This window comes from Rhipicephalus microplus, chromosome X (assembly GCF_043290135.1).
Source record: "Rhipicephalus microplus isolate Deutch F79 chromosome X, USDA_Rmic, whole genome shotgun sequence".
Lineage (NCBI taxonomy): Eukaryota > Metazoa > Arthropoda > Arachnida > Ixodida > Ixodidae > Rhipicephalus > Rhipicephalus microplus.
In genome coordinates this window covers 427,836,821-427,849,664 of record NC_134710.1, presented here as the reverse complement: position 1 = coordinate 427,849,664, position 12,844 = coordinate 427,836,821, and the positions used below count along the sequence as shown (strand labels likewise).

The 12,844-nt window shown below is 46.5% G+C and overlaps 1 protein-coding gene across 1 annotated transcript in view; it reads right to left on the bottom strand.

The window, feature by feature from the left end:
- Positions 1-333: 333 nt before the first annotated feature.
- Positions 334-12,844, bottom strand: part of LOC142776551 (uncharacterized) — a 56,582-nt gene continuing 44,071 nt past the window's right edge. The window contains exon 2 of the mRNA XM_075880417.1: positions 334-2,759. Within this exon, the coding sequence (XP_075736532.1) occupies positions 1,886-2,759 (874 nt within the window). The 3' untranslated portion in view covers positions 334-1,885. The remainder of the gene's footprint in view (positions 2,760-12,844) is intronic.

Here is a 12,844-nt window from a genome sequence, read left to right as displayed (position 1 = left end):
ACGTCCGTAGCCATCACATGCTGGAAGAGCATCCCGTGACCGCCAAAACGTAAGTTTGGCAATCAAGTTTCAGCGCATCTTAATTGTTATGATTTGTGTGATCCGCCAACTTTTAAAGTGTGTTCGAGAATCGAGAAAGTGAGTGCCTTTATTAGCTTATTATAAAAATGAAGAAAACATTTAGATTTATTTGTTTATACACATTTATATGACAATGCATGTACACTGCATTTATATAATTCATTCGCATTCACAGTTCGCCAAGCATTGACGTGTACCCCACTTGTGTCGATGCACTACTTTGCAGCCAGGTAGGCTCGAAATCAGACCAAGCACCGCTAAAAAAACTTTATTACTTCGTATCTCAATACAAATGCTCGTACTATATGACAGAGTGACGAGTGCAAAGTTTTCTCGATTAATTGGCCTAATAGCCTTTACGCATTAGTTTCAAAAAAGGCATGTACACAGGTAGCCACAACAATTAGGTGATGTCTCGCAAGCGTGCCATCCAGGAACTACATGCAGTGCTGTTGTGCTAGCAAGACAGACTCTCTAAAATAGTGCACTGCTGGTGGCAGATTCATCGCGTATAACATATAGGATTCGGTGGAACATTAGGAGAAATGTCCAGAACATAGTTTTTCCTTATCAGTATTCCGGACGAACGTGCAGAAAAAATACATATGTGTAAGCAAAAGATTGATAAATGACAAACACAATTGCTTTGCCAGTGCTTTCCCTCGGTTGAATATGTTTCCTACATGTCCTAGTCTAGGCTGAAATGTGAAGAAAGCCATGTGGGGAGGTTTCCCTGCCTTTTATTTACCGCTCTCTGATCAACGCACTGAACAAAAATAAGTTTGTCACTGAAATAAATCCATGAGTCACAACGATTAACTAACTTGATAAGAGGTTCACCGTAATCAACAGCTGTGGTATATCAAAGTCAAATCTTAGCTAAATCCGTACGCTACTTTTTATGTCATATCTTTTGCATACTACAAGGCTTTTGTCATGCAACGCCACAAGGGTTCTCACGCATTCACTTCAGAAAAGTCTGTAAAGTTATACCAGTAACATGTAAGATAAAACTTGACTCTAAGACTGCCATATTACTCCGCCCAGAAAAAACAAATATAAAATATGTTTACAAATATATGAAACGTGGAAACTCATTTGATCCGGATATCCTAGAAGCCATCAACAAAATATCGGTAATACATTGAGATATATGAATAACATCAGAGAAAATACATGTTCACCTCTCACGTACAATAAAAAAAACGCGTTCATCAATATACCGAATTATGTAACAGTTCATTCCCGGCGCACTGTAGTTTCTTGACGCACATTCATAGCCCCTCATTACACGTGACACACATGCGAACAATAATTGAGTCGATTGAGATGAAATGACTTTGCTGGAGCTATGTTGAGGGGCAATATGATTGGCCAGTACTGTAAATACCTGTATTCAGAATATTTTGGCATCTAAGCACTGTCAAATATTTTGGCAGAAAACCTACGTCCAGTTCAAAAAAGCCAGAAAACTCTGCTGAGATCATGCATTCAATTCCTTATGGCCCTATTTTAGAGTCAGGAAAATTAAGCCACCGCATGCATGTTTGGTTTTCAAAGTTTCCCAGCAATGTGAAAAAAAAAACGGTCACGTTGACTCTTCCTTAAGACTTCGCTAAAACATCTCGACAGATTTGTTGATTGCTTGGTTGACTTCATCAACACCGCATTCAAAGCTCCGATCATCTGTCTGCATTAGATCGCCTGTCTGCGTGAATATTTCGCGTCGTTTTTGGCGATCCTACGGCTTATCCTCTGTGTATTCGAATGGATGCATTTCAGGAGATGATGGCGTTTTATATAATTAAAAAAAACTTTTCCACTGATTGTAAGTTGGGTCTGCATCGATGAGTTGATGTGCAATAAGATCTTCAGCCTGCACGAAAGACTTATCACATGCAGTGCTTTTGGGGGGTTCTTTTTTTGTATGTCTACATCGATGATTTTTAAGTGTATTCTGGCGCGTGAATGACTTTCCACATGTCTTGCAAAGGCAGGGCTTCTCGCCTGTGTGAGTTCGCCGATGAGATTTAAGATTTTCTGATTTGCCAAATGTCTTTGTACATACCTCGCAAATGTAAGGTCTCTCACCCGTATGCATGCGTCGATGATATTTAAGAGATCTGCTTTGCGAGAATGATTTGTCACATATCTCGCAAACGTAGGGCTTCTCGCCAGTATGAGTTCGGCGATGACTTTTGAGATTCCTCTGTTGCGCAAACGGCTTGCCGCATATATCACAGACGTAGGGCTTTTCACCTGTGTGAACACGCAGATGATGTGTGAGGTTTGCGCGCCTAGCGAATGACTTGGCACATATCTCGCAGACATAGGTTCTTTTGCCCGTATGAATGCGTCGATGATTTGCAAGAGTCGTTCTTTGCGTGAATGACTTGCTACATATCTCACAAACGTACGGCTTCTCGCCAGTATGAGTGCGGTGATGGTCGTTGAGACTCCCCTTGCGCGCAAATGGCTTGCCACATATATTACACACGTAGGGCTTCTCCCCCGTGTGAGTACGTAGATGACCTTTGAGGCTACGCCTCCTCTTAAATAATTTGTCACAAAAGGTGCATTTGTAGCAGCGTTCTCTGAATGAATTTTTTTTCCCTTTGGCATTTTTGTAGCCACCACTGAGTTCTTGGTGTCCTCTTTCAATGGAGTTGGTAGAATTCCTGCAAGTACCAAAAAACAACGCTAAATATTGCATATTCACTCAATACAGAATAGCTGCAATATGTTTTAGAGCGCAGCTCTTATGGCTTCATCATGTCCACTTGATTTTGATTTGAATATTGCTTTAGCACTCTTATCGTGCTCCAGCCAACAAATCACTGGCACACGGGAGAATGAAAGATAGTGAGCGCAGAGCACAGGCCTAGGAACACACAAGATGAGGGCTGGACCTTCGCTGGTTCTTAGCAGGAGTGAAGGAAACCAGCGCAAGGGTGCACTAATACTGTAAAATAACATTGCTGGAATAGCACAAGCTGAAAAGGGAAAAACCGTGGCATCGAGGCCCCAAGTTTGTGATTTTAGACTGCTTCACCTGCATTAACCACTATACTCATTTGACCATGCCACTGTATTTACACAGCTAAAACATTTTCGCTATGTAGCAGAGTTACCAAGAAATAATTTTGGCATAAAGTACACGGTATGCTATATGTGCACTGGCAAAGCAACTCTTCAAAAGTTATTCAGCGCACTTCATGGAACCTTATGTCACGGAAGGCTCGTTCACACCGGATCAGCCAAAGCAGCGAAAAGCAATTAGGGCATGTACACTCCAAGCGAACATCCGTAAAGCGGAAGTGCATTTTCCGCAAAAGCGGAAAAAATTACCGCCTACCACTCCTGACAGGTGGTTATCTAGTGAAGCTGGAACCTGCGGCCACAGGTGTTTGCAGACGTCGCACCCGAAACCACTCAACAAACTCCTGTCGTCGGCCTCGGTAAACACGTTTCTGTTATTGCCTTGTTGCCGCATCTTGGGCTAAAACACCGTCTCCTCGGGTCGTCGTTACAGTGGCTGTAGAATATGGCCGCCAGAACGCCGCCGCAATGACAATTCGGGTCGGAACACCACCACATTCTCATTGCACAGTTGCTTGTTGCGCATCACCTTCTGAGACAGTTCTTGTGCCCAGAGTGCTGCGTCGGCCCAGCGAACATAAATTACCTCACGGATCAGCTATCGGCTCTGTTGGAATATTGTCTGCTTTTTGGGCGTTCGTACACCCGAAGAGCAGACCGCGAAGAGCAGCAGCTGACAAGCTCTGGGAAACTGGAGAGAAGCGCGGCAGAGAGCGCAGCTGATTTAACGTTTAATCATAGGCGTATCAGCCATAAGGGCAAAGGGGGCGCTGCCCCCCCCCTCATTGAGAAAAATTGGTGATGAGAGGGCGCTAAGCCTCTCCCACTTTCGACAGTGCTCACTAAAAGCTGCACGCTGGGGAAACGAACAACTAAGACGAGGTTTTCGTTCACCACAGTTATCACTCAGTTATATTGTTACGATCAAATGAAAATATTTTCAGGGAACGTTACAATATAGTGAAATTTTCCCAGTATATCTGGTGTGACGCTTTTCCTTGAAAGCTAGTTGTGGTGTGGTTCACCTATGTGACGCTTTCCCACCTTGTGCTCTGGCATTGCAGAGCAGGCTAGCGCTGAACAGGCGCCCTCTATCATTAGATCACTTGATAATATAACTTTTTTCTCGCGCGCAAAAACGAGACAAGAAAGAGACAGACGAGCGCTAACTCTCCACTAATTTATTTTGTAATGGAAAAAAATATCAAAGCACCTGGAAACCCTCTCAACGCGGGTTTCCAGGTCGGTTGTGGGCGATAAAAAGTAAAAAAAAGTAACATTTTTTAGCGTTTATACTTGTCCAATTGTCAATTAAAAAGCAAATATTGTGAAAGTCTCGGGCAACACAACAACACGTGTATATTCTGCATGTGCGTCTTTTACTAGAGAAGGCATACATAAGTAATTTTAAGGACCGTAGCGCTTATCACGCTGCGCTGACCAGGCAACGCTTGCACGAAAAGGCGAGTGTTTCCAACGCTTTGTTAAGACGAGAAGGTTGTGGCACCTACGCGTCACCTTGCGTTCTACACCTTATCACCACGGAGACGGTTGCGCACGCCCGTCTCAGAGCTATGCGATTCGTTTTAAAAGAAAACTGCCAGATGGCGCTCATGTGTCACGTGTGACGTGACTTGATGCGCTCGTTCGCCTCCGCTGCACGCTCGAGGCACTCTAAAGCAGTGCCTCAAGGAGACCATTCACCGATTTTCTTACACAGAACATCAAAAAAAAGTTTTGTTCACTCTCTCCACACGCAAGATCGTCTTTCGACGACATTTGCACATTAACATGCAGATACGGGGCCAAACTTCTCCGAGGCGGAGCAAACGCTTTTAAAACTCATATGGCGGCCGCAACTAAAAACAAAGAATGCCCGCAACACTTGCGAACATTATTTTAGAGCTCCCTATATCTCGTATTAGATTTCGCCGCACTCACGACTTATCCAATCACAGCCACGTTGCCGACAAGATGCGAGCGCCCCTGGTGAACACCTATTCTTATATTTATCCGCAATACTGATAGAAGCGAAACGAGCAGCACGATAGTGCTGCGTGTGCAGCCTTGCTGCCTTCGAGAGTGGAAATTTCCATGCTGCAGTAGGAACAAAAGAACCTGTGAAAAAGAGGACATACGCTCATGAACGCCCCTGTGGGAGGCACGTGTTGAGTTGCCAAAAAAATGGCCGCGTATCCGCATGTTAATCTGCAAATGTCGTCGAAATACGATAGTCTGGCGTTTGGAGAGAGTGAACAAAACATTTGTTTGATGTTCTGTGTAAGAAAATCGGTGAATGGTATTCTTGAGGCACTGCTTTAGAGTGCCTCGAGCGTGCAGTGGAAGCGAACGAGCGCATCAAGTTACGTCACACGGGAGACATGAGCGCCATCTGGCAGTTTTCTTTTAAAACGAATCGCATAGCTCTGAGACGGGTGCGCAACCGTCTGCGTGGTGATAAGGTGTAGAACGCAAGGCGACGCGTAGGTGCCACAACCTTCTCGTCTTAACAAAGCGTTGGAAACACTCGCCCTTTCGTGCAAGCCTTGCCTGGTCAGCGCAGCGTGATAAGCGCTACGGTCCTTAAAATTACTTATGTATGCCTTTTCTAGTAAAAGACGCACATGCAGAATATACACGTGTTGTTGTGGTGCCCCAGACATGTGCAATATTTGCTTTTTAATTGACACTGGACAAGTGTGAACGCTAACTTTTGAGCAACTTGGGGGATGCTGTGGATGGGGTTGACCGTTTCAAGTACCTGGTGCCGGTAATAATGGACAAACAGACAAATTTACAGACAGACAGACCACAATTTTTGCGCAGAAGGTCCCCAAGAAAGACTATCGTCATTAAAATACAGCACGTAAATCACGCTGACAGCGCTGCACTGCTGAATTGTTGAGTGAGTGGCGGCGCCGACGTGCTCGCACGCGATGTTTCTTTGATAACCACCGCAACTGTCCCCCATGCGTTTCCAACGCCACGCGTGTCCATGCAGCCACTTTTATCAACGCTGCCATCACGCACTCCACACTGTCTTCATGCCACGGCCACCGCAAGCGAGCTCGGAGCAAACCCGGCTGCCCGAGAAGCTCGGCCCATCCTGCATCACATCCAAGATAATATGCTAAGGCAAAACAAATAACAACCGGAGACTACAAGAAACCACGTGCTCACGCCTGCTCACGACAATGGGCATGCACTCACTCATGTTCATACCTGCTCATACCCAATGGTACTCGCACGCTTTCACTTGGCGAGTCGTATTCGAGAGTTGGTGGGGTGAAAAGCTTGTCCCTTGAATTTCGAAAAAAAAATCTCTTTCTCCGAAATGGCGAACTATAGTGTGAATGTGATAACTACGTCGTTATTTTCTACGAAGTAAGGCAAGCAGCTAAGTCCTTTTCATCCGATCTCGCGTAACTACAAGACGCTGCTTTATGGGAATATGGCCGCTTCTAGCAGAGTTGTTTTCATCCGTTTTCCCGCACCAGTGGTGACAGCCTGTGGCAATGATGGGACCACGCACACAATCGTGTACGAGCCATTTTCTCATGTAAACTGTGATAGCGCTCACGCCCATAGTCATGCCCGGGAGGAAACAAGGAGGGGGAGGGGTCGCCCCACCAGGTCACTTAATTGGGGTGGCTCTGTGATGAACCTTTCCTTCCTCCCCTGAATCGGATACCCGTGCTGGCTAATGCTCACGCACGCCAACTTTGGCCACCGTGCCTTATGAGTTCACAGTTTTACCGCCTGCCACACAGCGTCCCCCCCCCCGCAACAGCCTGGTGTTCCTTTATGCTCATTCACCAAGTGAAAAAAGGGTGAGCATTTCCTTTCTTCTTGAGGAACAATAGACGGCAGCCTTCGCGCATGGGGTGATATTGAACGAGCTCTCCATACGAAGGGGAGGGCCAGCTTCTTCGATTTCTGCTTCAGCCGTGTTCCTCGCCAACACTCGCGAGCTTTTACTCGCAGGTAGAACATATAGACACGATGCGCCGAGTGATTTTGAAAATATGGAATGCATACGAAAATTTAATAATGGCAATGAAGAATAACTGTACACCATGTCCATAGCTATTCTCACACAGATATATATATATATTGTAAAGGAAACAAGTGCACATGTAAACATAAGGGTTCGTTTTTCCGTGTTTTCACACAATATTATGAGATTTAACGGACAATAATGCCAAGGAAATTATAGGGGAAGTTATTAGACCGAATTGCAATGTAAATGTGAAGAAAGAAAAGTGGGTGAAAGACAACTTGCTCTGGGCCGGAACCAAACCTGCGACCTTAGAATAACGCGTTCGATGCTACACCACTGAGCTACCACAGCGGCTATCCTCCCAGCCACTTTATTGGGTTTCTATGTGAATTTAAACGGGGGAGTGTCAGTGAGCACCATCAGTAGCCATGGCGGCGAGTGTGCCGCACTCTTCATGAGCCTGTATGGCATCACGTAGCACGTGAACTTATTACGGGCTGGCAGCTGACCGATTGTCCCTCATATACAACCTAAGGCACCAAGTCCGCCAGCACAATACCCTCGTTAATGAATAAGGGAAAGAAGTGTATACATAAGGGGTCGTTTTTTTTGTGTTTTGACACAGTAATAATGAGATTTAACAGACAATAATGTCAAGGAAAGTATAGGGAAGGCTATTAGACCAAATTGTAATGTAAATATGAAGAATTAAAGTGGGTGATTGGATAACTTGCAATTTGCAGGAAAATATATATATATATATATATATATATATATATATATATATATATATATATATATATATATATATATATATATATATATATATATATATATATAAACGAGGCCAATCTTATTTGCTTATTTTGAAATCATGGACAATCTTTTCGCCCTTCCTGTTTTGCTCAGCACAATAGGTCGAGTAGTTATTCTGATGAGTTTTATCAAAATTATGCTAATATTGAACTCTCTTATTCTTTTTGCAGTGACTGGGCGCAGCGCCAAGTATAAGGCTATTTGCTCAAAATGAATACTCTATTTATGAGTTAGCTGAATAGCTTGAAATAGCTAGAATCACTTGTTGCTCCAGTGTGTGTAATTTGACCCACTCAGCTGTCTCTTGAATGTCGATACAAATATTGCTAGCAGTTACTCGATATCCCATCTCAAAGCGACCAATTGTGTTATCAGGGTTGCAGATAATACCTGCAATCAGCAAACAATCAACTGTTATGACTGATTGCATCATTAGCATTACGGTCGTGTGAACAAAAACATTCCTAATGTTCTCAGCTGGTTGATATACAGTGATAGTGAAGCGGCCGCAGCAGCCCAGCACGCGTGATCTGTCATTGGACATTAGTTTGTTTGGGCGTACAGAGAAGTTGCGTACGAAAGTTACGTTGCGTATGCTGCAAATGAATTGTGCGACCACACTTTCAGTTTCACAAACCTAGGGTGCGTTTCACTCAAGTAGATAAGTCGTACGCGACATGCAAGGGTTTCGCGGGTTTATCAGTTTCACGGACATAACAAGTATACAAGGTTCATGTAATAACGTGGCCTCTACGATCTGCACGACATCCTCACTGCCAGGGTAAGGACCACCAGCGTACAAGTGTGGCCGTGGCGATTTCTGTGTATATTTTCAGTATCGTTTCTTGGTACACTTGATGCGCGTGTTCACCGTTTCTATTTTGAACTTGGGTAGTAGTAGTAGTAGTAGTAATAGACTTTTATTCAGCCAAATTTACAGGCCGAGCATTTCGACCGCCTGTGCGATCAGTCGACGCTGTTCTTCTTCCCCTTCGGCGCCGATCCAGTCGAGCCAGGAGGTGATGGAAAGGGATGGGGGAGGGTAATAGCTGGATTGCTGAGCAGTTGGGCAGTAAAACAGGCAGTGTGACAGGTCAGCGTATGGGGAGGGACAGTTAGGACAGCAGGGGTTAGACCTATATTTATAAAGGAAAAGGCGAGAGGGGGTTATCAAGCAGTTCATTTGGATGTGCCGTAGAGTTCGAGCCTCGAGCGCCGTGAGTGATGGATGAGGGGGAGGGTAAAGACGCTTGTCGAGCCGGAGCTGGAGATATACCTCCTTGATAGTGTGACGCAAGGAGATCTGCCCATCGTTATTCGCGGAGCTCTCACTGTCTTTCGAAGGTGTGGGCCAGGGAATGAACGGTGCCCGGTGCAATATATCGCGGGCAAGCTGATGAGCTAGCTCATTGCCGTTAATACCCGAATGCCCAGGAACCCAGCGGAGGAAGACAGTGGAGGGTTGAAGAGCAGAGGCCGCTCGCTCGACCTCCTGTTGAAGAGCAGGGGGCAACGTGTTGTTCTGTATGTGACGGATGGCGGCGTGAGAGTCGCAGTAAATCGTGTACTCGGGGAGAGAAGGGAGGGAAGAAAATGACTGCATGGCGTGGACCATGGAAAGGACCTCGAGCGAAAGTACATTTGGCGGGTGTAAGTATGGCCCGCTGGTGTGCGTGTCAGGTGCCGAAAGGTGTGGATGGTAGATAACGTAGCCACACGAGCCCCGAGGAGCCATGTATGAGGCATCTGTGTAGGCGACTCCCTGTGTAGAGAGAGGAGGAGAATGATGCTGTGCTGCCGCATGACGCCGGCCGGCGTGAAGAACGGGAGACATATTGGATGGGAGGGGAAGGATGCGAAGGTTAGAAGCAGCGGTGCTAGCGGCAGAAGGCAAGGTGGGAACGGAAACGGGAATGTGAGGGATACCAGCTTGGGCTAATAGCCATTGGCCTTGACGAGTGAGAGAAAGACGGGCAATCTGAGAGTCGTGGTGCAGAGAAATAAGAGAACGTAATGGATGGAAGAGGCCTGTGGCAAAGAGCTTAGTGGTAGAGGTAGTGAGAGGGAGGTTTAGAGCTGCCTTGTAGAGGCCTAATAGAGCTCTTTCGAGTGTGTTGAGTTGCGTTTCGGTGAAATGAACGTAGGGTACAAAGTACAAGAACTTGTTAAGGGCAAGCGCATGTGCAACCCGGCACGCATGAGCCTCGTGGAGCCCCGACTGCCGAGTGACAACGCGTCGCAGGAGGTGGGTCACCGAATGGCAAGTCCTCACAGCGTGATGTAGGGCCTGCGCGTTCTTTGTCGCGTGCAAAGGGAAGCCAAGAACTTTGCATTGCTGAACAGTGGGGATGAGGAACTTGGGTGTAATGTATGAACGGCGTGTGATCGCGCATGGTTGCCCAAGATGGACCCCAGCGTCTGTGGGCGAGGTTTAGTGTACCCTGCATCAAATGGCCGCGTTCCAGGTGTTCAACTAAAGGTATACACTTGTAGTTGGGCGTACGTAACGAGCCTACGTACGCAACACTGCCGATGGAGAGAACTGCGCATGCTCAGTACATAACGCATTGATTCCTCATATGCGAGCGTACGCCCGTAACAAGACGGTGCGTACGTAAAGCAACGAAAACTACGTTACGTTCTCGCGAGACCTCGAGAAACCAGAACGAGAGTATGTGGTTGCCTACTTTTAGTTGAGCGTACGTAAGGAGCCTACGTACGAAACACTAGAGAGTTTTAGTACTGCGTACGCTGCGTACGTGGCGGCGTTGCGTACGCAAGGACGCCACGTTCTGCGTAGTGCACATACGCAGACCGCAACGCGCACGTATCGCATTACGTACACAGCCGCTACGTACGGACGCAGGAGATGCGTGCGTGCGTACGTATGAGGTGATCGAGTCGCTCTCGAACAAGTTCGCGACAGCGCGAGACTTCGTTTTGCAAAATGGCGGCATCGAAGGCAAGCACCGACCGGCTCTGTGGCTTAAAATATCGCCATAATCTGACTATAGCACTTGGATTGGCTCACATTGGCTGTCAACAACACGTGCTTCTATTTTAATCTGCCAGATGGCGCAACGCGCTTCACGCTCGTTACGTACGCGGATACTATGGCGTACTAAAAGCAGATTAGTGGCAAACGACGCCACGTAACGCAAGGCGCTTGCGTAATGCGTACGTAGCACCATTCCGCAGTACTAAAACTCTCTACTGCTGTGGAAGGGAATTGCGCATGTGCAGTACACAACGTATTGATTCTTGAGATGATGCATGCGTGCGCCCGTAACAAGACGCTGCGTACGTACGCAATGCTTAAATTGTTACGTTCTCGCAAAACCTCGAAGAAACCAGAACGAGAGTATTGGGTTGAGGCATTGATATTCGACACGGGCAGCAACAGTGGACCCGATGCAAAGCATATGCACTTCACAATGACATGTGAAGTTTTCATGCAAGACATGTTACATTCAAGCAGCGCGTTCCGGCATGCTGACGCTTCAGAATAAACATCTTGGCATCTCACAAAACCTATCAAAAATTACGTATGATAGGTTGTGCGCCGAAACATGTTTCTTTCCTTCAGGTCTCTCGGCAAATAAACCCGTAAAGAATGGCAGCTTGGTACGTACTTTTCTTCATGGTGCAACGCAACACGCTTTGGACGTCGTTCGAATTTTCACTCCTTAGGTGTGCTGGTACGTTGGCTGTTAGTGCAATGAAAGGCCTCGAATACTTCAAACGCGACAACAATATGTGTGGTACGCTAAGCCACATTCACAGCAGCGCTAGACAGAACGTTGAGGTCGATCCAGTGCGGCTGTGCACTATCAGACACTCTTTTCTATATTGTGCACCCTAGTTCAAAGCAGAAAAGATGAACGTGCGCATTCAGTGCACCCAGAAACGATGCTGAGAACCTACACAGCAAACGCGATGGCTTGACTTGTACCCTGGTGGGCCTTACTTTGGCAGTCAGGATGTTTTTCACACAGATCACAGAGGCCACGTTATAACTGGGACCTATAGCATACTTCTAACGTCGGTGGCGCTGATAAGCATTCAAAACGCATGAATATTGCATACAACTTATCTAATTGAGTGAAACGTATCAAGGTACGTTAAACTAAAAGTGTTTTCACACGCTTCGCTCGCAGCGGACGCAACCTCTCCGTACGCCAAACTAAAAGTGGCTACTGTCTATTTAAAGGAGCACTGGCATCAAATTTACTTATGTCAAGATTTTTGCGTCAACGGGTAGCTATCATCCCCCTAGTAGTGATTCTTGACCTAAAGCGCGTCTGACGTACGAATGAATATCGGCAATATTCATTTATATATTCGCTATCGAACGTGGTTCACAATGGGTCGAGATCCCGCCAAATTGTAGTGCTGTCAGCGCTACCTCGCGGCCCCGTCAAGGCAGCTACACAGCTGATGCTGCTTCACAAAAAGTGATCACGTCACGCACACTGGCATTTTGTCTGCTAGGAGCGCACGTGCAGTCAGCCCAGCTGTGTCTGTGACGATGTAGACTTTCATACGTTTTCTGCTGGCTAGGTTAAGTGGTGCCATCTCGTTCTTACCCCCTGCCTTTAGCCCCTGCCTCGAGAACGGGGCTCGTACTGCCAGTGAACCCAACTCGTTCGTCAACACAGGATTTACTCTGGCGCAGCTCGACGCAAAGTGAAGCGAGCATATACGGCTGTTTTTCTTAGGCGTCCAGTCCCTCTGTTCATCGGCGCGTACGAAGTCAACGCACTGGCTGCGTTGAGGTTCGTGGCTTAGAAAGGCATGAAAGGCCACGCAATTTGCACTTTTTCCGCGCCTCAACGTGCAGTTTCTCAC